At 41.4% G+C, this 25,876-nt stretch overlaps 3 protein-coding genes and 1 long non-coding RNA gene across 5 annotated transcripts; 3 read left to right on the forward strand and 1 right to left on the reverse strand.

Moving 5' to 3' along the window:
• The first annotated feature begins 1,247 nt into the window (after positions 1 to 1,247).
• On the forward strand, positions 1,248 to 4,053 carry rps9 (ribosomal protein S9). 2 transcript variants are annotated; one of them, XR_009788822.1, is made up of 6 exons: positions 1,248 to 1,290; positions 1,709 to 1,821; positions 2,024 to 2,146; positions 2,326 to 2,512; positions 2,606 to 2,748; positions 3,795 to 3,933. XR_009788822.1 is itself a non-coding variant. In XM_061775501.1 (5 exons), exons 2-5 carry the CDS (start codon positions 1,725 to 1,727, stop codon positions 3,970 to 3,972), a joined length of 585 nt encoding a protein of 194 aa, XP_061631485.1. In that variant the 5' UTR covers positions 1,249 to 1,290; positions 1,709 to 1,724; the 3' UTR covers positions 3,973 to 4,053. The 2 variants fall into 2 exon arrangements, 1 of the variants encoding a protein (XP_061631485.1); XM_061775501.1 differs by lacking the exon at positions 2,606 to 2,748 and having other exon boundaries at positions 1,249 to 1,290; positions 3,795 to 4,053.
• Positions 4,054 to 4,180: 127 nt separating this feature from the next.
• mboat7 (membrane bound O-acyltransferase domain containing 7) lies at positions 4,181 to 12,044 on the forward strand. Its single transcript, XM_061775499.1, has 9 exons — positions 4,181 to 4,304; positions 5,502 to 5,584; positions 5,727 to 5,856; positions 6,080 to 6,206; positions 6,284 to 6,440; positions 6,811 to 7,006; positions 7,626 to 7,778; positions 8,004 to 8,180; positions 8,319 to 12,044. The coding sequence occupies exons 2-9, from the start codon at positions 5,509 to 5,511 to the stop codon at positions 8,722 to 8,724; spliced, it is 1,422 nt and encodes a 473-aa protein (XP_061631483.1). The 5' UTR covers positions 4,181 to 4,304; positions 5,502 to 5,508; the 3' UTR covers positions 8,725 to 12,044.
• Positions 7,239 to 12,989, reverse strand: LOC133479060 (uncharacterized). The gene is made up of 3 exons (XR_009788823.1): positions 12,852 to 12,989; positions 7,596 to 7,788; positions 7,239 to 7,502 (listed from the first exon to the last, which is right to left on the reverse strand). It is a non-coding gene; the product is annotated as an uncharacterized LOC133479060 (long non-coding RNA).
• Positions 12,174 to 25,869, forward strand: tmc4 (transmembrane channel-like 4). The gene is made up of 16 exons (XM_061775498.1): positions 12,174 to 12,807; positions 12,892 to 13,117; positions 13,901 to 14,052; positions 14,762 to 14,911; positions 15,027 to 15,112; positions 16,429 to 16,574; positions 16,702 to 16,849; positions 17,818 to 17,976; positions 18,966 to 19,123; positions 20,762 to 20,882; positions 22,596 to 22,693; positions 22,778 to 22,961; positions 24,000 to 24,130; positions 24,291 to 24,446; positions 25,258 to 25,336; positions 25,431 to 25,869. The coding sequence occupies exons 1-16, from the start codon at positions 12,756 to 12,758 to the stop codon at positions 25,512 to 25,514; spliced, it is 2,130 nt and encodes a 709-aa protein (XP_061631482.1). The 5' UTR covers positions 12,174 to 12,755; the 3' UTR covers positions 25,515 to 25,869.
• Positions 25,870 to 25,876: the final 7 nt, after the last annotated feature.

A 25,876-nucleotide genomic window follows, 5' to 3' on the forward strand; every position in this document is an offset into this window, starting at 1 on the left:
ACAACCTGTAGAGCTCAAGTGATTATTATTATTTTTTTTAATCTTTTTGAAGGGAGAATTTAAAATAAACAACTGAAATAATGCGGTTGCGCAAGTGTGCACACCCGCTAACTGGGATGTGGCTGTGTTTAAAGTCATATTAAATGGGAGTCATCGCAGACCTGCCACCCTTTAAAGTGTTTCGGATGAACCTCAAATAAAGTTAAGATGTTCAAGTAGGCGTTCCCTGATGTCTTTTTTTTTTTTTTTTTTTTTTTTTGCTTTTTAGCTGAAGCCTGAAGGTTTTTGTAATTGTTAATAACTCTCTCCAGCCCCAAAACACAATGCTGCCGCCACCATGCTTCACTGTAGAGATGGATGTTCTTTCGGTGATGAGCAGTGTCATGTTGTCGCGAATTATGCCTCAAGTTCACCTTGATCTAAAAATTTTGCTAAAACACACTAGACATCTTCCAAATGCATGTGAGAAAATAGATTATGGTCCGATTAAATTACTTATTCATTCCATGAGTGAAATTAAATTGTCAAAGCGCATAAACAGTCCAAAATAATAATGTAGTACAAACAACATCGCGCAAAGAAAAGCAGCATTAAGGAAGGACTAAAATAAATCAAAATCTTAGATGTTGTATGTTGGTACATGGTAAGTTTAGTCTGTAGTCTAATTACGCTCTAGTGATATTTTTACAATTAGCACAAAGTGGGAAGTATAATATTATTGCGCGCGTATTATAAAATACGGATTAGATTAGATTGTACGGATTAGAGACAGTGGCACAGAAGAGACAACAGGAAGCAGAGCTGGAGGTGGCGGAAATGAAGATGTTGAGGTTCGCTCTTGGAGTGAGCAGGTTGGATAAAATTTGAAACAAGCTCATCAGTCAAGGTTCGATGTTTTGGAGACAAAGTTAGAGAGAGCAGACTTCGATGGTTTGGACACGTCCAGAGGAGAGACAGCGAATATATTGCTAGAAGGGTGATGAAGATGGAGCTGCCAGGGTTAACCCTAACCCTAACGGGACAAACCAAAAGGAAGAGAAAAAAAGAAAAATTTATATTATAATACAAAATAATAAATAAATTAAAAATATATATATATCTGACTGTACTCAACAATATGCGTTTGTATGCTGATATGGGTTGCCGGCAACAGGGGGCGACGAGCCGAACATCCTCTCTTCCGCTTGATCAGCGAAAGGCACGGCGGGATATGTAGTTTGTAGCAAGTCATATAAAAGCATCTGGGCCGCTAGTAACTTCCTCTTTATTACGCGAGCCAGGGCAAAGCAGGTACGGAAAGAATTCCGCTGGCTTTTCGCAAATTCTGTAGTCGCTTTAAAGGTTCCTAGTGTAACATATCAAGCCCCATCGCTTGCCTAGTTGAGTAATTTATGAATCTTTGCATGGAATTGTGTCGTTTTTCCCAAAAGATAACGCATATGCTAATGCTAACAAGAGCAACGTGGTGTGGCGAATGTGCGGCCTACTCGCGTGGTTGCGCTAGCATACGTGGATTTTAGTCGCGATATGTTTTTTTGTTTGTTTTGGTACTTGAGTATTTATGCATCTAAAACTAACACTGAAATCAGTCGCATGAATCAATTTAAATAGTCTACTTCTAATCACGTAAAGTCGTGTTTTGATTGTTGGGTAAATACACTCTTAAATTGAGCTTGTGTTGATGAATGAATTGTCTTTTGTAACACAGGCACTTGTAAGCCGCCATGCCCGTTGCCAGGAGTTGGGTCTGTCGGAAGACATACGTCACCCCGCGCCGTCCCTTCGAGAAGTCCCGTCTCGACCAGGAGTTGAAACTCATTGGTGTGTAGGTCTTGATTGCTATACACTGGTACCTTGACTTACAAGTGCCCCAACTGTTTTTTTTTTTTTTTTTTTTTTTTTTTTTTTATTAGTATGAGTTTAGCCATGGAACAGGTTACTCTTAAATTTTAAGTACCACTATACTTAATGTAGATCTATTTGTTGATGTGACACTCATGGATGATTGTCTTCCATCTTTTAGGTGAGTATGGATTGAGGAACAAGCGAGAGGTGTGGAGGGTCAAGTTCACCCTGGCCAAGATTCGTAAGGCTGCCAGAGAGCTGCTCACTCTGGATGAGAAGGAACCAAAGCGTCTGTTCGAAGGTATTCACTAAACTTGGTGTTAATAGCCACTTTGATGTTTGAGCCAGTGATTTAATTCTCAAATGGTCTGAATTTTCAGTGTGGTCGCGAATTCCTCGTCAATGAGGCTTTGTACTCACCAGGATCATAGACCTGGGTGGTGTTTTTTTTGGGAAACTAAATGCTCTTGTCGCATGTAGGAAATGCCTTGCTCAGGCGTCTGGTGCGTATCGGCGTGTTGGACGAGGCGAAGATGAAGCTGGATTACATCCTGGGTCTTAAGGTTGAGGACTTTTTGGAGAGGAGGCTGCAGACTCAGGTTTTCAAGCTCGGACTGGCCAAGAGCATCCACCACGCCCGCGTGCTTATCCGCCAGAGGCACATCCGGTACGTTGACGCTCCCTCGATGACAACATTTCTACATATTGGAGAAAAGGGTGTTGAGTCTTACAAGATGCCCGATGCTTCCGCTTCCATCAGAGGACTGCTGGCTTTTAACCGCTGAGATGGGTTAAATATATCATCAAGGTCAATGCGGTATCAAAGCCGTATACCTTGTCAGTAAAGCATTGCTCAGAGCCAATCCTGCCAACGAGCGCTCGGACTGACGCCGTGGCTGTTAGGTAAGGTGTGGGTTGCACCTCGGGCAATGGTAGCGGTCGCTACAGTCAACTTTCCAGGCTGATGATTAAGCTTAAATGTGCAGATTTTCTGTGGTGTCAAGAATTCCTCGTCAATGAAGCCTGTATGAAATTACACTACTCACAAACATGTTGGGGGTATTTGTAGTGAAATTTCAGGATGCACATACACATTACCTTAATTTGACCTTCTCCGAACTTTGTAATGGAAGTCCAAGACTTTTTCGCAAAAATTGCCTTTCATATTGGGCTTATTCTTCATGGCGTGTTACTATAACAGTAACTTTATCTGTTGGACGTGTTTGGGAATGTCCAATTAAAAATCAAAAAGGTGATAAATGTACCTGTCGAGCAGAAATCTTGCTAATTATGTGTCGCTTCTGCATCTCCTCAGCTGCCTGAGGGTCCATTCAGTCTGCTTGTAATGTTTTTTAACCTTTATTTGTCCAGGCAATGCGATTGAGAACATTTTCTCAAGCATCTCATTTTCAAAGCAGACCTGGCTGCAGACAGACGGGCAAAACAAAGCAAAAATAAAATGCATATGACACAAGCTGTATGTTATTGTTACATAATACATTGCATTACATCAGCATATGGTGAATACATTTGAAGCAAAAAATGGGTGCAGCAATCATGTACAGGATCCCTCACTAACCTTTTAATTTATTGGGATGAATGACAACGTAGTGTTAGATTTGTTGGGCAGGAAATTGCAAAGTTAATAAAACCACTGGAATGGAGAGTGGATGGTGGTATGCATGGTGAGCGGAGAGCGACAATAGGGTGGGGTCTTGCCAATTAGCGTTTTATCGTTAAAGATGGACCAATGAATTTGCGCGAGTGAAGAGTGTGCCAATTACCTGGGGGCGGGGTACAGTTCACATCCTGAAATTTCACCCAAAACCCCCAAAATAACTTTTTGAGAGTAGTGTAGATACACTTTCCCATGTTCATAAAATAGCTTTAAACATGGGTTTCGAGATACACTGACACGTTTTAACGTTTCCCCCTTAATCTCGCCACAGTGTGCGCAAGCAGGTGGTGAACATCCCCTCCTTTGTGGTCCGCCTGGACAGCCAGAAGCACATCGACTTCTCCCTCAGGTCCCCGTACGGCGGTGGACGTCCGGGCCGCGTCAAGAGAAAGAACTCCAAGAAGGGCCAGGGTGGAGGTGGCGGAGCTGATGACGAGGAGGAGGATTAAGAAGGATGTCAGTCAGGATGCGTGTTCTTGATACTTCCTGTCAAGTTTTCAATAAATACTTTGGTGTGACCAAAAAACAGAGTTGACTTTTTTTGTTTTTCTTTTTTTCTAATGGTGTGAGTAAAGTTAAACTTCAATAATTTGCTTTTGCATAGCAAAAAAAAATTCCAACTACAGTGATGATAAAGCCCACGACGAAGCTAAAATGGCTGCGTCCAATCATGAAGGTTGACGTCATGAACCAGGAAGTACTTTGCCCATCCGTGTGGGGACTCGTTCGTGAATGGCAAAGCGGGGCTGGGTTCATCTCTACTTAGTTTGTCGTCACTCGCGTAAGTATGTTGGAGGTTCTCAAACACGCTTGTGTAAACGTTAATTACGCTCGCCGTTTAAATTAAGAATGTCGTACGTTGTCGCGCTGTGAGCATTGAGAAACGCGGCTGTATGTCCACCTGGGTGTTGACTTACGCTTTTTAACACGTTCACTAAGTTTCGTTTATGTGTGTGTATTTCCTGTACGTTGTTGACTAAGTCACTAATAATCGAACCCTTAACCAGGCTATTAAAAGCGAAAAAATTGCGCGAAGCTGCAGCATTTGATGTGGAGCTGCGCCTAATTTGCATCGACCTGCATACAAAGGTTGGAGATGCACAACCTGGCCATTTAAAAAAAACAAAACCTTTATTCAGTGTCAAACTTAATCTTTGCAATATATATGTAATATTAGGATCGCGACATCGCTGCCTATCTGGGGAAAAAAAGTTTGTTCTAACATGCAAATCACTAAAACCAGAAATTACGATTGTTAGCGTGTAGCTACACTGTAGTTGTAAACAGCCTCCCCCCTTTTTTTTCAGCTTGACTTTTAGGTACAGTATTAATTCATTACAGTTGGTGTAGTTAGTCATGTCACACTTTCAATATCGCATTTCATTTTTGCTAAGAATAGGTGAGAATGAGTACAGTCAAAAGGCAGAATAGCAGCATTAATTTTAACTAGATTATGCAGGGGTACCCAATACTGTGGCCATTTCGAAGTGTGTTAGAAAAGATGGTGTCACAAAAGATACATTTGAAATCCAAACTCCAAGTTTGCCCCTTGGAAGTAATCCCCCTGGGATTGAGAGAGGCGGGACACTAATATTTATTTAGGGGAGTTGAAGATCAGTTTTAGGGGGGTGAGAACAATATAACTTTGGCATTAACAGATATTACCAAATATTTTAGGGGGGCTGAAGCTGTCAGATGCTTAGGGCATTGTGAGCTGGTGTGCTGTGGTGGTCAAGCGGCCACAAGTTGTCCTGCTACAACTTTCTTCATGAGCATCGAATGAGGCAAACGCCGTAGGCTCTCTTTTAAGACGTGCTGGTTGATCCCCTGGCCCACACTGAAGGGGAAAACTGGTATTTTTTGTTTTGAGTTTGGGTTTGAAATATATCTTTTGTGACTCCATTCCTGTAACTTTTCAGACATACCTGAATGCTGATCTTTCTTTCTTTTCTTTTTTTCTTTTTTTTTTTGCAAGCAGAGGAACAATGTCTCCTGATGAGCTGGTCTACCTGGGAGTCCTTGCAGTCTCCATCCCAGTTGGATTCCTTTTTCGTTACCTCAGTGAGTGTATTAGCAAGGTGTTCCATGGTTTGGACAGTTGTAATCTGTATAATACAAATGATACAGCTGTGCTGTTTCATTGGTCACTGCTTGTCAGTAGATGGGAGTTGGGGTGTTGATTTGGTAATAATTGTGATTTCAGGTCCTCCTGTAAAGCAGGGGGCAGCTATGCTTCTGGGCCTCTCCATTACCATCGCCACCTGTCATGTACACACACTCCACTCTCTGGTGACGGTGATTGTAACATGGCTTATTATCAAGAGCAGCTGGAGGTAGTTGTTTTTTTTGTTTTTTATAGCTTATAGGTTACATGAATGGTTGGAAAAGTTTTGAAATTATTTATCTCGGTGTAATTTTTTTATATGGCAAAAAGATGGCATTTGAAAAGGGGTGTGTGGACTTTTTATAGCCACTGTAGCATATTTTTTTATGACATCGTTAGCCACAAATGCTCATGTTTGCTAATACTGAACACACTGTTCCCTGTGTATGAAGGCTCGCCCCTGCGTTGTCTCTCTCCTGGACCTTTCTCTACCTCCTGTTCTTCCGAATGGTCACGTGGTTCGGTTTGCCAGCGCCGACGCCTTTTGCCAATGCCGTCCAGCTCCTTCTCACTCTCAAGGTACGCAATTGCCTGCGAACCAAAATCCAAACAGCATCCACTCGTTTTTGCAGTTTTTGCACGTCGACGCTATTTAGATGGTGAGCCTGGCCAACGAGGTGCTTAGCTTCCACCTGGAGAAAAAGAAGCAAGTGAGCGCCTTCGCGAGGTCTTCGCTTGTTGGGTGTCTGTCTCGGGAGCCCTCGCTGTATGACATCATGTCGTACAGCTACTGTTATGTGGGCATAATGACAGGTGAGTCAGGAGGAGGAAGTTGTCTCACTTTTCAGCGAATATGTGGAAAGAGATTGCATGTGTTGTTAATCCTGTTGAAATGGTTTTACTTTGCCTTGACTTTTAACCATTGTCTCTCTTTGTCTCACTGCTACTTGTCCAACATTGTGTGAGTCCATATCCATATTACTAGTATAGTAAAACATTATAACCAGCACTAATGTAGCTCTACTCTCTTTTTTGCTCAATCCCTTCTCCCGTCCAATGCCAACTTTTCCTCCATGCCCATTTGTGCTTTCTTGAGCTGGCATTATCCCCACTGTTCATTTGTTCGTCATGGTCCTCTCATAACTGCCTTCTCGTGTTTTTCCTGTCATCTTCCCCCCAAAAGGCCCGTTCTTTCGCTTCCAAACCTACACCGACTGGCTGGAGCAGCCCAGACCGCTGGCCTTGCCCGGCTGGGGACCATGCCTACAGCGGCTGAAGCTGGTGCCCGTCTTCGGTGCTCTCTTCCTGGCTGTAAACTCTGTCTTTCCACTGACTTACGTCCGCACAGACGAGTTCCTGGATCACAATTTCTTCTTCAGGTGACCTCACAAGACCTGCGTCGCTATTTAGTTTAGGTCTTTACAGTAGGAGTCCTCAACCACCGGGCTGCGGACTGGAGACGGAATGCTCAAAATGCTCATCTCGTTCATATGATATTGTAATGAAAAAAATTAAGTATGCTCACAGGCAAGCAAAAATGATTTAAAAACAAGTTTGGACATAGTGAAAATGTAATATTGCTCAGTTTTGATTGACACTGTCAAAAATGTATTAATTTAAGAAGAAGAAGAATCACCTTTTATTATCATGAACATGCATGCATGCACACACCTGCATTTAACCCATCACAGTGAACACATACACATGTTAGTGGAACACACTGGAGCATGGGGCAGCTGAAGCGCCGGGGGAGCATTTCGGGGTATCAGTGTCTTGCTCAAGGACACCACAGCCATGAGTCCGGGGGATGTTGGCAGATGGTCCAGTCAGGGTCTTGAACCTAGGTCCCCCACGGTGGTAACCATTGGGTCATGGCTTAAAAGGGAAACATTTTAGAAACAGCTCTCAGTATGATGAAGGGTTCATGTCCTATCTCTACAGTTGTTTGTGAATTTCTATATTAATCACCAATTTTATTCTCTTTCGCCCTCACATCAGGTTTTTCTACATGGTAGTGGTGTTCTTCATGTTCAGGATGCGTTTCTATGCCGCGTGGTGCGGCGCTGAGGCCGGATGCATTAGCGCTGGTCTCGGCTGCTATCCAGAACGGGCTCAGTGTAAACCGGGCGGGGGACCCACCGTCAGCTACAGGTACCTGAAACTGGATTGCCCTCGCTTGAAATGTGTGTCACCAGCAGCTAGTTAAATATGTAAAACAGTAATAGTAATTTTGCTTCAGGGCACGTGAAAAAAAAAACACTACTAGTGTAGATTTTGGTTTTGAAATGGGATTGTGGTAGCAGGAGTTAAAAATACAGTGTTTCCTTTTGTTTTTGTTTTTTAAAATGTAAGGTTTTTTTTTCTGTTTTTCTCAAGCCCAGAGTCATTGACTGAGGAGACATACGACTTTAAAACCATCCAGAACATCGACTGCTACAACACGGACTTCTGCGTAAAGGTGCGGCACGGCATGCGTTACTGGAACATGACGGTGCAGTGGTGGCTGCATCACTACATCTACCCCAACGCCCCCTTCAGATCCTACACACTCAGGTGAGAGAGGAAAATGCTTGGTCTTGACTTGATAAAGTTTGGGAAACGCTAGTTTGAAGCATCTTCAGCTTTAAGCAAACTAAAATGCATCAGCTGGAGCATAAAAAGACAAATGTTTGTCATGTATTGTATACTTAGAGCGGGCTGGACCATGTTCATCAGCGCATACTGGCACGGCCTACACGCCGGATACTACCTCTCCTTCCTCACCATCCCGCTGTGCATCGCCGCCGAGTCGGCCATGGAAGCGTCGGTCCGAGCCCGGCTGGGCCCGCGCGGTCAGAACATCTTCGACTGGGTCCACTGGTTCCTGAAGATGCGAGCGTACGACTACATGTGCATGGGCTTCGTGCTGCTCAAGGCCTCCGACACCATCAGCTATTGGTCGTCCATCTACTTTGCCATACACGTGGTGGCTGTGGGCTGTATAATAGTGGGCAGGGCTTTGAAAGGAGGTAGGGGAGGAGACAAGGAGAAGACAGACACTGGGAAGAAAGATAACACGAAAATAACAAATGGAGATAAAACTGAAAAAAATGACTGAGTGAAAAGTTGATTTCCTGAACTGGAGGGACATGAGGTGGAGTTTGCTTAAGACTTTTCTTTCCAACAGTGTATCACATATTCTTTACATGTACAATGATTCCTTGAGATACGAGTGACCCGGTTCCGAATTTCTTGAGATAGGAGATAATTTTTTGCTTTGACTTGCCACCAAACATTTGCAATACAAGCGCTGTATAATGGTGGCAGTGAACTCAACTCAGTTCAAAACAAGCAGCAGTTTGACCGATCGTAAACAATTCTTCAAAAAAAGAGACTTCAAGCTGTTCATTGCCACTCCCAGTTGTTTACTGTCAAACTAAACATAAAACAAATAATTTGACATGTACTAAAAACAATCAACAGCTTTGCCTCTGTGTCGCTAAATGTTAACAAATGGAGAAAAAAGCCATAGATGGGCAAAAAGAATCAGCCTTGTGGTGTCTCTTTAAACAACGGATATTTGAACTGATGAAGCAACACATGGAGACAGACAATATAACAATACTAACAGGCATATATTCTTTATCGTGAAAATAACTAATTGATTCACCTTACTGAGTCAATTGTGAAACTTCGTGTGTGTGTCCCTGTCTGTTCTACTGGTCCCAGGTGGCCAAGCCGCACACACCAGAAGGAGCAGCACATAGTCCATTCAATTGAAGCAAAAATTGTGGCAAATAATTTTTTAATTCTTTACATTATATTTTATTATGTCATTGTTTTTGTATGTTTTTATTAAGTACAATATGTAGAGTGCTTTTTTTTTTTTTTGAAATATACACTGCAATTTTGGGGGAAAGGCTTGAACGGATTAATGCAAAGCAAAGCAAATTTATTTACATAGTGCATTTCATACACAAGGTAACTCAATGTGCTTTACATGATTAAAAAATTTAAAACAAAGAGAAAACAAATAAAAGTACAATTAAAGCAGCGTACAGTGCAAAAAAATATTTAAGTGGAAATGCTCAAAAGCATGAGAAAAAATAAGAGTTTTTAACCTGGACTTAAAAACATGCACACTTGGGGCTGACGTCACTTCTGTTGGCAACTTACTCCATTTGAGTGCAGCATAATAGCTAAATGCTGCTTCACCATTTTTGCTTTGGACTCTGTGCTCCACTATTTGACCCGAGTCTGTCGATCTCAGAGCCCTACTGGGTTTATATTCCATTAGCATTTCTTTCATGTATTCAGGACCTACACCATTTAGTGAGTTATAGACCAGTAGCAGAACTTTAAAATCTATTCTAAAGCTGACTGGAAGCCAGTGTAAAGACTTTAGAATTGGAGTAATATGCTCTGGCCTCATTGTTCTGGTCAGAACCCGAGCTGCAGCATTCTGAATGAGCTACAGCTGTTTAACTCTCTTTTTGGGGAGTCCAGTCAGAAGACCATCACAATAGTTAAGTCTACTTGAGATAAAAGCATGGATGAGCTTCTCCTGGTCTGCTTGACTTTTGATATGTTCTTCAGATGGTAGAAGGCAGTTTTAGTAATTGATTTGATATGACTGTTGAAAGTCAGGTCGGAATCTATCAGAACAGCAAGGTTTCGGACTTGGTCTTTGGTTTTTAAAGAGAGTGACTCCGGGTATTTACTAACAGCAATCCTCTTTATTGCCAAAATGAATTATCTCTGTTTTGTTGTGGTTTAATTGAAGAAAATTTGGGCTCATCCAGTTATTAATCTTTTTCAGACAGAGACACAACACCTTAATTGAACTGTAGTCATCTGGAGACACTGCTAGATATAACTGTGTGTCATCTGCATTGTTATGATAGTCAAAATTAAACTTCAGAATTTGACCCAAGGGTAGCATATACAGGTTGAACAGGAGGGGTCCAAGAACTGACCCTTGAGGGACCCCATAGGTCATTGCCATTCGATGAGATTGAACACTTCCAATGGTTACAAAATAACTCCTTTCCTCCAAGTAGGACCTGAACCATTTAAGGACTGTTCCATTTAGTCCTACCCACGTTTCCAACCTGTTCAGCAGTATATTATAATCTACCATATCAAAAGCCGCACCGAGGTCCAACAAGACCACAATTGACACCTTTCCCGAGTCAGTAGTCAACCTTATATCATTTGGCACTTTGATAAAAGCAGATTCTGTACTGTGATGAGTCCGGAAACCTGATTGAAATTGATCAAAAAGTCAATGGACTTTTTGATCAATAAGTTCAAGAAATTGCTGAGTTGATTAAAAAAAAAACTTTCTCAACAATCTTGGCTATGAAAAGGAGATTTGAGATGGGTCTATAGCTTGCTAACATGGAAGCGTCCAGCATTCTATTTTTTAGAAGAGGCTTAATGGCAGCTACTTCAATGGCATTCATTTAGATGGGGAAAGATGATCTGAGATGCAAGTGTTTTGAATAACGAGCAGGGTCATGGAATGAATTACAGTCGCATCTCAAGACACCACTGTGTAAACAATACACAGGTCCGAAACGCTGTCATTGGGGAACCATTTCGCCGCATGGCGCGAATGCGAAAACATGATGTGTGTGAAGCCAATTAAAACATGCCTCAAGAGTTATGTGAATACCCCTTAACAGTGCATTCTCTTCTATTCCAACACGGTCAAAATGTTTTGCAATACTGCCAAGACATTCCTGCAGCTGATTTACACTACTATATGTCTAAAATGGAACCAGGAATGAATTGATTTTTGACTTAGGGATTTCTGCAGTTCAGCTGTTGAGTGTTTTTCTACCACGTAATCTGAAACATGAATGTAAATGCTGCAGATTGTTACTTCATGTGGCAGGAAAAAAACGTCTGCAATATTTTATTCTGTTTCAATGGCTTCTTCTTTAGTAGTACTGTATTGTTATTCTGACTGAAAAGCTCTGTGCTTTGACACACTCTTCACTCCTGTGCACGCCCAAGTCTGTAATTGGACTGGTGTGTTTTTAAAGTCTTTAAATGCTTCATCAACCTTTTAAGTCCACCCAGCGTGTTCTGTGATCAAGTATCTCTATTCATTTGGATCTCAAATGTTTGTTTTTATTGTGTTTAGATTTCTTTATACATTCAAATATATTTGGTTGTGTGTTTTTTAACTGTGGCACTTCCTGCTTTGAGTTCCCCTTTCAGCCATGTCATGTTCCAAATGTTACTTGTCATTCATATGGCAAACATTTTTTTTCATTTTGACAAATACTGTACAGTATATACTGCCCTGATAATTCTCATTCTATGCGACGTTGGTTTAGTTGTCACTGTGAACTGCACCTTGACAACACAAAAAAAAGATATAAAATAATAATCATGAAAGAGGGGAAATAAAAAATAACTGAGACAATGTGGGTGCATAAGTGTGGACACCCTATTATGACTGAGGATCTGGATGGATTCTGAAATAACCAATCACAATCAAGTTAATGTTAAACAGGAGTCGGCATACACCTGCCACCATTTAGACTGCCTCGGATTAACCCCAAATACATTTCAGACGTTCTAGTTGGCTTTTCCTGATTTCATTATTTTCCTAATTGAGTCGTACAGATTATAGAGCACATTATTGGTGGAATTTTTTATTATTATTATTATTTTTTTAAATCTTCACATATAACTGGCATTTGAACAGGAGTGTGTAGACCTTTTACATCCACTGTATGTTACACAGTCACCTACATAAGATTCTTGGTATGATTTATGTCAAACATGCTTTACAGACAATACTTTTATATTTTTAAGTACAATGAACATTTTTATACTCTGGTCATGACACAATTTCACTTTTTTTTTTTTTGTGCAATTTCTATTGTTCAGTTAAGTGTAACTCGTTATTAGATAACATGAATGGGAATAATTGCGGCACTAGTCGTAGGATATAATGGGTTAAAGCATACAAGGAAGTGTGTCCACCTGGAAAGGGTGTAAAGTCCATAAAGGAGGGGAGAGAGACTCCCGGAAATACATACGTTCTTCAAGACAAGATCCCCTTTGTTATATATATTTTATTTTAACATTAATTAGTAGATACAGCCTTACAGGGTAAAATACGTCAGAAAAATGGACCCACACAGACAAGGATCAAGTGACCATGTGGACGACTACGCTGAACGTGTGTCATTATTTTGTTCCAACACCAAAATATGATTATCTTACCTGTTTAAAATATGTCTTAAAAGCCTTCATTCTCTTGCAGTGGTAGATGACATTTACTCCAATGGCCAGGAGTCATTGAGATTAAGACGTCCTTCATCTAGAGGGTCCAATCGGAACTACCCTCACTTCAACTGGAACCCAGCAGCCACAGAAGTACAGGGAGAGGAGGAGGATTATGATGAAGTGGAGGGCTACAGAGAAACAGACCAGGAGCTTCGGGACCTCCGCACAATCCCGCTGCCCATGGCGCTGAAAAGGGCTGTGAGGTCTGAAACTCATTTTTTGTTGTATTTCTTTAAAAAAAAAAAGCTCAACTTTTTTGTATTGTTGCCAAAGTGTAGGAAATGTCACACTTGACCACATACAGAAAAGTCAACACACCCATGCTCAAATGGAATTTTTGTGACGTTACCAAAATGCACAACTCAATTGAAAAATAAAGAAAGAAAAAACTGCAATGATATCAGGAAAGCCTACTCGAACATCTGAAGTTTATTTGGGGTTAATCAGAGGTACTTTAAATGGTAAGCAGGTGTATGCTCACTAATGTGATTAGTGAATTCTGAACAGCCACATCCCCAGTTTTAAAAGGGTGTGCACACATTATGTCAGTTGTTTATTTTAGTTCCCCTCTCGAAAAGATTTCTCTATTTTTTTCAATTGAGTTATACATATTATACGTCACATGAATTGAAGACATTTTTCAAATTATTTATCTTGGTAGTACTTTTTATTACATCACAAAAGCCTGGCATTTGAATGGGGTGTGTAGACTTTTTATTTCCACTGTATGTCAACTCTCACTTGACCGCCCATCGAACAAGTCTCTTTTATAATAAAGACCCATTTCCATGATGGCAAAATATAATTACATTACATTTAACGACATTGTATTTATTTTTTGAGCTTTAAATGTAGCGTCATTTGTATTACAGAAAATGGATGGGTAATTAACGGCAAAAAAAACTGCCACATTTTCATTATTTTTTGTCATAGTAATAATAATGATGTATATACAGTATTGCCATGTAAATGTTTCCTCTCTCCAGGCAGGTGCAGGAAATGCAGGTGCCCGTGGCCTCCTCCAGGATGACGTCGTGGAAACAAAAGAAACGCAAAACTCTGCAGAAAATGAGAACTAATGCCACAGAGTTCCTAAATTTCTTAATGCTGTGGAGGAAATCTTTGCAGCAAATTGGAGGTACAGTACGCCAACTAATTAGTTCAATTCAAGCTGTTCAGCTTATTTAGAACATTTTGGGACCTACTTTTCATATTCCAAGAATTACCACATTGATCAAATCCTACACTTTTGGCAATAAAATTCCCATTTTTGTCCACATTAAAATTTTCAATTTTAAGAGATATTTCACATAAGTACCTCCACCTTCACCATTTCATGACCGATTCCAATCATTCCAGGTTCATTTTCCACATCCCAACAATTCCTGCATTTCCCAAATCCCACTCTTTTCATAATAAAATTCTTTTTTAAAAATAAAATCCCCAATTTAAGAGGTACTGTATTTCTCATTACCTCCTCCTTCCACATTTCTTGACAATTCAAACCATTCCAACTGCAATTTCAACATCCCAAGAATTCCCACATTGCATAAATCCACATTTTCACAATAAAACTAATGTTTTCATAAGAAAAATCCCAAATTTAAGAGTTATTTTACACCATCACTTTTCTTCCTCCTCGTTCAACATTTCTCAACCGATTCAAACCATTCCAAGTCTCGCATTCTACATTTCAACTAATTCCACAGCATTTTCAGTTCAGCTTCAGGTTGTTAGCATTCACAAGCAATTTCCACAGAAATTGCATTTTGCAGTTCGCTTCAGCTGGTCATTTACATGTTTAAAGACACTTTATTCACTACTTTGTATTCCTTCGTCCACCACAGGCAACTTTGGCGGAGGTGTCCAGTCTTACTTCCTTTTGCTGCGGTTCCTGGTGGTACTTAATTTTGTCTCCTTTTTACTGATCGCCGGGTTCGTCTTCATCCCAAGCATCGTCTTCAGATCCGAAGACAGCCGCCCTGTGAACAACATTGGTAACCACTCTGATCAACAACATGACTTTGCATGTGATCTTTCTTAAAGGTTTGCACTATATATATATATATATATATATGTGTGTGTGTGTGTGTGTGTGTGTGTGTGTTTCAGGGCCAGAGGAGTGCATGAAATACGATCCCAATCCTCAAGGCTTGGTTGTGTTCTATAATTACTTTCTTGACTTCCTTTCAGGAACGGTGAGAATTAACTCAAGTGAGACAACACAACTTGCTGAAATTAGAACCGCAGAGAACATATTTAGTCTAATAGGGATTTAATGGTGACTTCATTTATTATTATAATCTTTTTTGACTGAGTAAATTTTGTCAAGCGGCATGATTAACTTTTTTTTTTCTTCTTTTTTTTTTGCCTGGTAATTCTCATGCACTTGCTGTAGACAAATTTATTACAGCAAACATGAATCAAAAGCCCTTTTCAGGGGCGGACTTATCAGTAGGCAAACACGAGGCAATTGCCTGGAGCCCTGAGATTTCCAGGGGCCCACAAACGTTTCATAAAAAATGATTAATAAAGTTCTCTTCCATTTAAATCAGTTATTATTATTGAAGTCTTAATTCACACATTTAAAAACACATCAAAATGCTTAATCTATCATGAGTGCTCCGGGTGCCCGCCCCACCTTCTCATACAATGAACTGTTCCACTGTCCTACTGCGCAGGTGCAGACTTGATTTATGAAGACGGAAGCAACGCAAACTTGGCGCAGTTGTGATGAAAATGAAACCGAGTTACCCAAGTGGGGCGGAGTAGAGGAAAAGAAAAAAAACAGTTTCTATCAAAAGTACTACACCTTGACGAGTGTCACTCTCCTTTTCATCTCTTCTACATCCTGTTGTCAGTTACTCACATTCGGTGTCACCGTTTGAAAAGTTGAAATGTTTGGAGGTTTTGTTAAAAACTGTTTATCTTTTACCTTCTCCTCTTCTCTGCTCCACTTGGGTAACCCTGCTTCATTTTCCCCACAACTGTGCCAAAACGTTAGCTTTGCTTCTGTCTTCTTGAATCAAGTCTGCTCATGGGTCGTTAGAAGACGGAATAGTCCATTGCATGAGAAGAGAGGGGGATCAGTGAAAACGATCAAGCTAGATTAAGCATTTTGATGTGTATGTGCGGGAATTAAGACTAAAACAATAACAATTGCTTTAAATCTAAAACCACTTTTTTAAACAGTTTTTATGAGATGTTTGGGGAACCCCGGAAATCTGTGTTTGCCTCATGGTACAGTATGTCCGCCCCTGGTACAAATAACTATCCACCTGTTCCCATTCATCAAACAGAATAATAGCTTTGTGTGCCACGAAACAGGAAAACAAGAGAGAAGATTGTATTTTGATATATTTATTTTTTGTGACATTTGTTTGAAAGTGTACTGTGATTTTTTTCTAATGTAAAATATCTGCCTTGATTCAATAAAGGTTGGCAAACAGAGATCTAACGAATTGTGTAGTGACTCTATGCTTTTTTATTCCCCCCCCCCCCCCCCCTTATTCAGGGTTTCATGGAGTATTCATACATGTTTTATGGCTACTACAGCAACATGTTGGTGGGTGACAACAACTTCTCCTACAACATCCCGCTAGCCTACCTGTTGACCGCCGTCTTCTACTTTGCGTTTTGCCTCATCTGCATCATGGCCCGGTCGGTCTGAACAAACACTCTTTGCGCATTATATTTGACACACGTGTGACTCACGTGGGTTTATTTGACAAAACAAACAAACTGTCCTCAGTACACCTTGAACTCTTCCTCGACCGCTCTCACGCAGGTTGGGGATGGCGGCTCGAGTTGTCGTGGCAACGGGAGGCAGCGCTCTGGGCAACTACAGCTTGATCGTGTTCACAGCCTGGGACTACAGTTGCCTGGGAGACCGAGCAACCAAGCTGAAGCAGAAGAACATCCATTACCAACTACAGGTCAGAGCAGGACACTCAGACCACTATTCTGGTTCATGATATTGTTATACAGTAGTGCTTTGATATACGAGTGACCAGACATCCAAGGTTTTCGGGATACAAGCCGTTGTTTGGCTGATTTTGTTTTCCGGTAGCCTCTCCCTGTTGTTGCGGGGGGATTCACTGCTGACCATGGGGCCTGCTGTGGGGTTTTGGGTGTGGCAGTCTTCTGTCCCTGTGGTTGTCCCGCCGGATGGGCCCGGCCTCCAGGAGCCACGCCTCTTTAATCACTCACTTAGCACACACTCACACCATTCACTGTACAGTGGGTACGGAAAGTATTCAGACAACTTAAATTTTTCACTCTTTGTTATATTGCAGCCATTTTCTATAATCATTTAAGTTCATTTTTCCCCTCATTAATGTACACACATCACCCCATATTGACAGAAAAAAAATGGAATTGTTGAAATTTTTGCAGATTTATTAAAAAACTGAAATATCACACAGCCATAAATATTCAGACGCTTTGCTGTGACACTTGTATATTGAACTCGGGTACTGTCCATTTCTTCTGATCATCCTTAAAATGGTTCTACACCTTCATTGGAGTCCAGCTGTGTTTGATTATACTGATTGGACTTGATTAGGAAAGCCACACACCTGTCTATATAAGAACTTACACCTCACAGTGCATGTCAGAGCAAATGAGAATCATGAGGTCAAAGGAACTGCCTGAAGAGCTCAGAGACATAATTGTGGCAAGGCACAGATCTGGCCAAGGTTACAAAAACATTCTGCTGCACTTAAGGTTCCTAAGAGCACAGTGGCCTCCATAATCCTTAAATGGAAGACGAAGATATCTGGGATAGGCTCCAGCACGCCCACGACCCTAGTGAGGATAAGCGGAATGGAAGATGAATGACTTACATTTTTAAAATGTGACATTGTGCTACCTGCATGTGTCTCACTGTTTTTGGTCCCCTCAGGTGGATCTGGAGGAGGAACTTAGGAAGAAGAAGATAGCTGCTCTGACCTTTTATCATAAGATAATCCTCTACTCCCTCCGCATCGTCATGGGTTTTGTGACTTTGGGGCTCATCACGGCAGCCTGCTTTGGCATCTTTGCGGCCACTGTTTTCAGTCAGGTAACCACTCATGACTGGTGCACACGAGGTCTTGGTTAAATCTACAGAGCAGTTTCTGATCGGTATGGATTTTTTTAGGCCAATGCCGATTCCGATATTTGGCAGAATAAATGGTAAATGGCCTGGAACTTATACAGCACTTTATCTACACCATCACAGTACCCAAGGGTGCTTTACAAAGCCTCACATTCACCCACTCACTCACACATACATACACCAATGGGCGACTGCTGGCATGCAAGGCGCTGCCAGGCCCACTGGGAGCAAATTAGGGTTCAATGTCTTGCCCCAGGGCACTTCGACACGCAAAGAGTCGTAGGTGGCAATCCAACCAGTGACCTTTGATCACTGAACGACCGGCTCTACCTACTGAGCTACAGCCGCCCCAAAATTCCGATAACCGATTTATCGCCCGGCGGCACGGTGGACGACTGGTTAGAGCGTCAGCCTCACAGTTCTGAGGACCCGGGTTCAATCCCCGGCCCCGCCTGTGTGGAGTTTGCATGTTCTCCCCGTGCCTGCGTGGGTTTTCTCCACGCACTCCGGTTTCCTCTGACATCCCAAAAACATGCATGAATTGGAGACTCTAAATTGCCCGTAGGCATGACTGTGAGTGCGAATGGTTGTTTCTTTCTATGTGCCCTGCGATTGGCTGGCAACCAGTTCAGGGTGTACCCCGCCTCCTGCCTGATGACAGCTGGGATAGGCTCCAGCACGCCTGCGACCCTAGTGAGGAGAACCGGCTCAGAAAATGGATGGATGGATGGATGGATGGATTTATTTACTTTAAAAAATAAGTTAAAAAAAACGTACATTACATTTTTACAATACTTTGTCCTTTTATCCAACATAGGAAAAAAAAATCTGCAAAATTTGCTTGATAAATGCTTGTTTGAATGTAATTATATTTGTTATGTTGTAATGTGTAATATGTAAACTACTATGCCTACTACAAAGTATAATTGTTATTTTGGCTCTCTCCCCAACAGGAGAGGAGTGGTCAGAAAGGGATTCTGGGTTTGATTTTTGAGTATCTGCCCTCCATTGTGATCACCGCTGGTAACTTCGTGGTGCCTTTCCTCTGTGATCTGATCGCCCTGGTGGAGCGATATTCACCCAGCACCACGGTCATAGTGGCCCTGCTAAGGTTCGATCAGCATATTTGTGTGGTTGATTTTCTAATGTGGCGAAATATTTACAAGAGAAAAGAGTTTGACTTTCACTGTCTCTATTACATCAGTTATAACCGGCTGTTGCACAACGACTCTTTGCCCTCCCAGTTCTATTTCACAGGCAACAATTTATAGTTTTTATGTGCCATGTGTACTATGTCAAGACTATGTGTGATCTTTAAGGCCATGTGAAGCGTATTAAGTTCACGTGAGTCAAAGCAATCCCTCTTAAGGCCATGTGTTGGCATAACAACCAGACACCTGAGTATGTGGCCATGTGGGTTTTGAAGCCACAGGACAGTTGCGCGTCTATGGAACCTTGGCTACCTTGAGGCTGGAACAGGAGTCACAAACATCACAAAAGGAAAATAAATGCAATGAATACAATAATAATTATGGTAATGTAGTAAATCCTCCTTACAGTTTGCATTCATTCAATATCCTTGTTTTGTCCAAATTAAGGTCCATGTACTAGTATGCTCTCATCCTCACTAGTAAGACAATTCAGTGCACTAATAGAACGACTATATCTTACTAGTAACTTTCTTCCCACTACCGTATTACATTTCCTCACACTAGTATGCCAACTTTGGCATATAAGGACAACTACATGTTACTAGTGGGACAACTACATGTTACTAGTGAGGTAAAACTGTGCACTTGGTGACTTCTGTGCACTACTAGTACTGCTAGTGAAAGAGTAGATGTTAACTAGTAGAATTTTGCAGTGTTACTAATAGTACTAATAGCACACAGTTTTTTAGCTGGTGCATAGTTTTGCCTCACTAGTAAAATGTAGCAGTTGTCCTGCTAGGGAGGACAAAGTACTAGTGCTAGTGCTAGTACTTACTTTATGGAAAACCGTTTGAGCATTTAATCGATATCCCTGATATCCAGCTTAAGGCCCATGTACTAGTACACTCTTTGTGATCACTCGTAAGACAATTCAGTGCACCAGTAGAACAACATGGGCACATTAGTTGAACTAATGTGTCTCAGTCACTAGCAGCTTTACATCCACCACTGCCTTCCACTACTTTATGACATTTTTGCATACTACTAGGACAACTTTGACATACCAGTAGGACAACTACATGTTACTTTATTTTAGTAAAACAATTTGAGCAATTATTTGATGTTCTCGATATCCCTTAAGATCCATGTACTAGTAGGCTCCTTTGTCCTCACTAGTAAGACAATTCTCTACACTAGTAGAATGACTTTGTCTTACTTGTAATGTTTTTTCCACTACTGTATGATGATTTATTCTATATTCTTCATATCCATCTTAAGATCCATGTACAAGTAAGCTCTTTTGTCCTTAGATTTTGTTTTTTGTTTTTTGACCAGCACAACTAGCGACATTATAAAACTCATTATTAGTTCTAGTAGTTGTTATTAGTATGCCAACATTTTCCTACTAGTGTGCAGAAATGTCAAACAGTAATGGAAAGTTTTACTAGTGAGACACAGTCATTCTACTAGTGTACTAGTATATGGACCTTAAACTGGATATCAAGGATATGGAATAAATGCACAAACAGGTTTCCATAATTTGCATTTACTAAATGACTCACTACGCTGTCAAATATAAATGAATCTGTCACGTTCAGGGCAGTGTCCCTTCGCTTTGTGAGCTTGGGAGTTCTGCTGTTCACCCTGTGGGGTCAGATCACATGTCAGGGGGACATGGAGAAGTGTAACGTGTGCCAGTACAACCACGAGGAGTACCCGGTAAGCATACAAGAACAACACACGACACAACAATTTAAAGACGTCATTTGAAAACATAAGCAGGACTGAAAAGGCAGAATATTCAAGCGCAATCATTTGTGCACCAAAGTCCAGTTTGATTAAAAGGCTCAATCACAACTGCCTCATCGGACAATATTCTCAAAAAGACGTCTGTCATGTCTTTGTGTTTTTGTTCCCCTTCCTAAACCCTGCCTCACAGTTCTGAGGACCGGGGTTCATTACCCGGCCCTGCCTGTGTGGAGTTTGCATGTTCTCCCCGGGCCTGCATGGGTTTTCTCCGGGCACTCTGGTTTCTTCCCACATCCCAAAAACATGTATTAATTGGAGACTCTAAATTGCCCGTAGGTGTGAATGTGAGTGCGAATGGTTGTTTGTTTGTATGTGCCCTGCGATTGGCTGGCAACCTGCCCGATGATAGCTGGGATAGGCTCCAGCACGCCCGCGACCCTCGTGAGGAGAAGCGGCTCAGAAAATGGATGGATGGATGGATGCGTTGTCTTGTACCAACCTAAAAACCACCAACTTCTCATGTTCAAAAATTCTCGTCTAATCTGAAAAAAAATAAATAAAAGACACGTACAAGTAAGCAGTGCCGGTCCTAGCCTGAATGGCGCCCTGTGCGAGACCCCCTTTGGTTAGATTGCGTTTTTAATTAACCACTCGGCAAAGCAAAAAACATAAACACTGTGCCACTCTCAGTCACTTTCGAGCAACCATGAGCTAACCTGAGCTTTTCGACCAGGAAGCTGTCATACTTCCTTGACATCAATAAGCTCTCACTTCAGTGTTTATTAGCAAAATCCTTGAAGACCCCCGATAATGTCTCCACAAGGTGGCGCAAATTCCCCATACAAACGGCAACGATTTACATGTCACGATGCCATGAAAACCGGAAATGCCGTCCTGTGCAGCTGCACGTATTGCACATACCATAAACCACCACTGCAAGTAAGGTGTATTTTTCTGTTGTTAGCATTAACTACTCAAGCATTTTGTGCTACTCAGTTCACACCATTAGTAAAAATATGGGAACACGTTGTTTTGAGCCAATACTAGCTAAACTTAAATACAGGAGCTGAATCAATACTTCTACTTTGACCAGTCTTTTTTTTTTTTTACCTGAACGTCTACATAAGTACAGTGTGTGAGTGCTTTTGCCACCTTAGCAAATTTATGAACATACAGTCATGGAAAAAATTATTACTACCTTCAATTTCTTGTTCCTTTTAATGCCTGGTACCACTAAAGGCATATTAGGCCTACCTGAAGAATACAATGAACACCACCAAAATGCAGTTGATTCCATAATACTTAACTCATTCACTGCCAGCCTTCCCAGTTAAAATGGATATTTGACTTCTAAAGCCGTCAATGGCAGTGAATGTATTAATCCTATTTGACATGCTTCTCGGTGATTTTGGAAACCATGGAAAATGGCTAGATAATTAGCTCGTAAACTCTTATGAGCTATTTTTGTTGTCATCATTACATTTTATCCAAACAAATGCACCTTTAGTTGTACGCTACCAGGCATTAAAAATGAACAAGCAACTGAGAAAAGACGGTTGGTCTAATAATTTATTTGTACCTTTTATTTATTTATTATAATTTATATTATAATGTAAAATTGTAACTGTGTTTAGGTGTTAACATTGTCAGATTTATTTATTTATTTGGACATGTTTGCATCAGTGCTGGGAAACGCGAGTGGGGCAAGAAATGTACAAGCTGACCCTCTTTAACCTCATCGTCACCATCGGCGTGCTCGCGTTGGTGGAGTTTCCGCGCAGGTACACTTCCACAAAAAGAAATAGTCTATGTCGCACATTTACATTTCAGGGGGAGTCATGGCGTCTTATGGTTGTCGTTGTCAGGATGCTGGTGGACAACTGGTCCAACAAGGCGACTCAGTGGTTTGGTCGACAGGAGTTCGTGGTGTCTGCCAACGTGCTGGACCTGGTGTACGGTCAGACGGTGGTCTGGACGGGGGCTCTTTTCTGCCCCCTGCTGCCCGTCATCAACGCAGTCAAGTTTGTCATCCTCTTCTACTGCAAGAAGGTAACCGTGACAACGCATCAGCTCCGCTTCACTCGTCTGGGGCGCAATTGGAGCATGTATTCAATGTCCTTAATATCCAGCTTAAGGTCCATGTACTAGTATGCTCTTTGTCCTTAGTAGGACAACTTTGGCATACTAGCAGGACAACTACATGTTACTAGTGAGACAAAACTGTTCACTTGTTGACGTCTGTGTGCTACTACCAGTACTGCTTTTGAAGCACTAGATGTTAACTAGTAGAATTTTACACTGCCTCTAGTACTATTAGTAGCACACAGTTGTCTACTAGTGCACAGTTTTTCCCTCACTTTGAGCATGTCCTACTTGTATGCCAAGGTTGTCCTACTAGCTTTCCATAAATCAGTTGGAGAATTTATTTGATATCCTTAATATCCATCTTAAGGTCCATGTACTATTAAACTCTTTCTCCTCGCTAGTAAGACAATTCAGTGCACTCGTAGAACATTTATTAAATATCCAGCTTCTGGAGTGTGCTGAATTATGAATAAAAACTAGTGCACTGTGAATAAATTAGTAAAAATAATTCATTCACTATCATTAATATCCATCTTAAGGTCCTTGTACTAGTATGCTCTTTGTCCTCATTAGTAAGACTATTCAGTGCTCTTGTAGAATGACTGTTTTTCCACTAGAAATGCCCCCCCCCCCCCCCCCCCCCCCCCCCCCAATACTGTGTGACATTTCTGCACACCACTAACACAACTATGCCATATTAGTAGGACAACTACATGTTACTAGTGAGGCAAAACTGTGCACTAGTTGATCTGTGTGGTACGTGTACTATGAGTGAATCAGTAGATGTTAATTGGTGCAATTTCTTCACAAGTAATACTAGTAGCATGGAGTTGTCAACGAGTGCACAGTTTTGCCTCACTGGTAATGTGTAGTTGTCCTGACTGTGAGGTCCAAGAGCGTACTAGTACATGGGCCTTAAGATGGATATCAAGCATATGGAAAAAAAATGCTTTCCATAATCCTACTGGCCAACCTCCAAATGGCTGCGTCGCGTCCCCTCAGGTCACACTCTTCTATAACTGTCGACCGGCGCTCAAGACCTTCCGGTCCACCACCTCCACCTTCGTCTTCCTGGTGGTGCTGCTCTTCGGATGGGCCATGGCCACTCTGTTTATGATCTACTGTGTAGCTGAGTGAGTAGTAGCCTTGGTTACTGTGCTTTATTATGTCGTGTCATGTAGTCAAAAAGGTTAGCACATTTGCCTCACAGTTGAGGCAGAGTTGCGGACAAGTGCTGTAGCAAATGGATGAATGGATGTTGTTAAAGAGCCATGTTTCATTCTTGCCACACAGGATTCGCCCATCAATGGGCTGCGGGCCCTTCCGCGTCTTCCCCTACATGTGGGCCATCGTTCCGACGTCTTTCGACCGCCTCTCGGAAGTCACGCAGGAGTTTCTTCTCTTTGTTGGATCCCAGGCTTTCTCCATCCCTCTGTTTGCCTTGTCTTGGTCAGTGAAGTTGAATGTTACACACTCACACACACACACACACACATACACACAACAACCATGACATTAGGAAAAATCTAATGAGCTCTAATACAACAACCACAGACAATTACAAAACCCTTATCGGGGGATTGGAGGGTCAATTATTCGTAGATTTACGGCTCGGTATATCAATTCACTATCCACAGAGTGAAATCGTTTCATATTCTTTTGATGATTATAGCTTACAGCTAACAAAACCCCCAAATTCCTCATTTCAAGAAATGATTTTTAATATACAAATTAGGTAGAAATTTGGAGTTATGAGTTGTGTTTCTTTGTTTCATGAATCGATATACTCTTATATGAGTTGAACTTTTTCAATTGAGCTACTGAAAAGCAGTACTTCTAGGAACTTTTTTACCATATCCAAATTTATTGTGAGCTACCTGTATATTGAAAAGTCTTTTAATTAAGATTAATTCAATACAGAATGTTTTAAGCTCTCGTATATACAGTAAGATCTCATTGTAACCTCAGAGTCAGGAGATGGGTAGGTTTTATCTGAATACTCGAGCCTCTTCCCACACCCCCCCAAAAAGCATGTTAAGTTCATTCAAGATCTTAAATTGTCCATGGCTATAAATGAGAATGGATGTTCGTCCATATGTCCAAGTGGCAACTAGTCCAGGGTTCAGCCTGCCTCTCCCGACCCTACTGAGGAAAAGTGATGTCGTAAATGATTGATGTAGTTTGCAGGTGTACCTAATGTTGTGGCCGTTGAGTGCCTTCCATTCCTTCCATGCTACATGATTTGTTTTCTCCCCAACAGCATAGTGATGTGTTATTTCATCGCTCTGGCCGCTGTTTACGGTAAAAGTGTTACTTTGCTCAGAGCTCAACTCAAACAGGTAAGTTGTGGTTAATCTGCTTTTTTTCTGATTATTTTGGCTATATTTGTCTCTTGTTGTTACTCGTTTATGTGTGGACTTTTTTTTCTCACAGGAGGGCCGCGACAAGCAGTTCTTGGTCAAGCAGATTGAGAACCTGAGTCGTCAACTTCAGATACCAACGAGAGACATTGCATGACAAGCCTTTCCCCATTGCAGACTCTTTTATTGCTGATAATATATTTATGATACAGCTATTATTATTGTTACTCCATATGTATACCACTAAGACAGTTAGATTTGACTGTGGGAGGAAGCCAGAATATCTGGAGAAAACACATTCAATTACGGGGGAAACAAGCAAACTCCACACAAGAAGGCTGCAGCAGAGCTTTGAATCGTGAACCTCAGAACTGCAGAGCAGATGTGCTCACCACTCTTCCGCCGTGCTGCATGAGTTTAAAACAAATGCACTTGTTTTACTTTGCAATGCACAATGGGAACAAGAAGCAGCAAAAAAAACTCAATAAATTTAATGAATTTGTGATATTTTACGTTTTC

This window comes from Phyllopteryx taeniolatus, chromosome 6, assembly GCF_024500385.1.
Source record: "Phyllopteryx taeniolatus isolate TA_2022b chromosome 6, UOR_Ptae_1.2, whole genome shotgun sequence".
In the NCBI taxonomy this organism is placed as follows: domain Eukaryota; kingdom Metazoa; phylum Chordata; class Actinopteri; order Syngnathiformes; family Syngnathidae; genus Phyllopteryx; species Phyllopteryx taeniolatus.

Bases quoted from the DNA above. Each gene is read 5' to 3' on its own strand.
- mboat7 (XM_061775499.1), top strand. From the start codon at position 5,509: ATGTCTCCTGATGAGCTGGTCTACCTGGGAGTCCTTGCAGTCTCCATC. The intron at 5,585-5,726 runs GTGAGTGTATTA...TTGTGATTTCAG, and splicing joins ATTCCTTTTTCGTTACCTCA to GTCCTCCTGTAAAGCAGGGG. The intron at 7,007-7,625 runs GTGACCTCACAA...CCCTCACATCAG, and splicing joins GATCACAATTTCTTCTTCAG to GTTTTTCTACATGGTAGTGG.
- tmc4 (XM_061775498.1), top strand. From the start codon at position 12,756: ATGGACCCACACAGACAAGGATCAAGTGACCATGTGGACGACTACGCT. The intron at 14,912-15,026 runs GTAACCACTCTG...TGTGTGTTTCAG, and splicing joins CCGCCCTGTGAACAACATTG to GGCCAGAGGAGTGCATGAAA. The intron at 24,447-25,257 runs GTCAGTGAAGTT...TCTCCCCAACAG, and splicing joins CCTCTGTTTGCCTTGTCTTG to CATAGTGATGTGTTATTTCA.
- rps9 (XM_061775501.1), top strand. From the start codon at position 1,725: ATGCCCGTTGCCAGGAGTTGGGTCTGTCGGAAGACATACGTCACCCCG. The intron at 1,822-2,023 runs GTGTGTAGGTCT...TCCATCTTTTAG, and splicing joins CCAGGAGTTGAAACTCATTG to GTGAGTATGGATTGAGGAAC. The intron at 2,513-3,794 runs GTACGTTGACGC...ATCTCGCCACAG, and splicing joins ATCCGCCAGAGGCACATCCG to TGTGCGCAAGCAGGTGGTGA.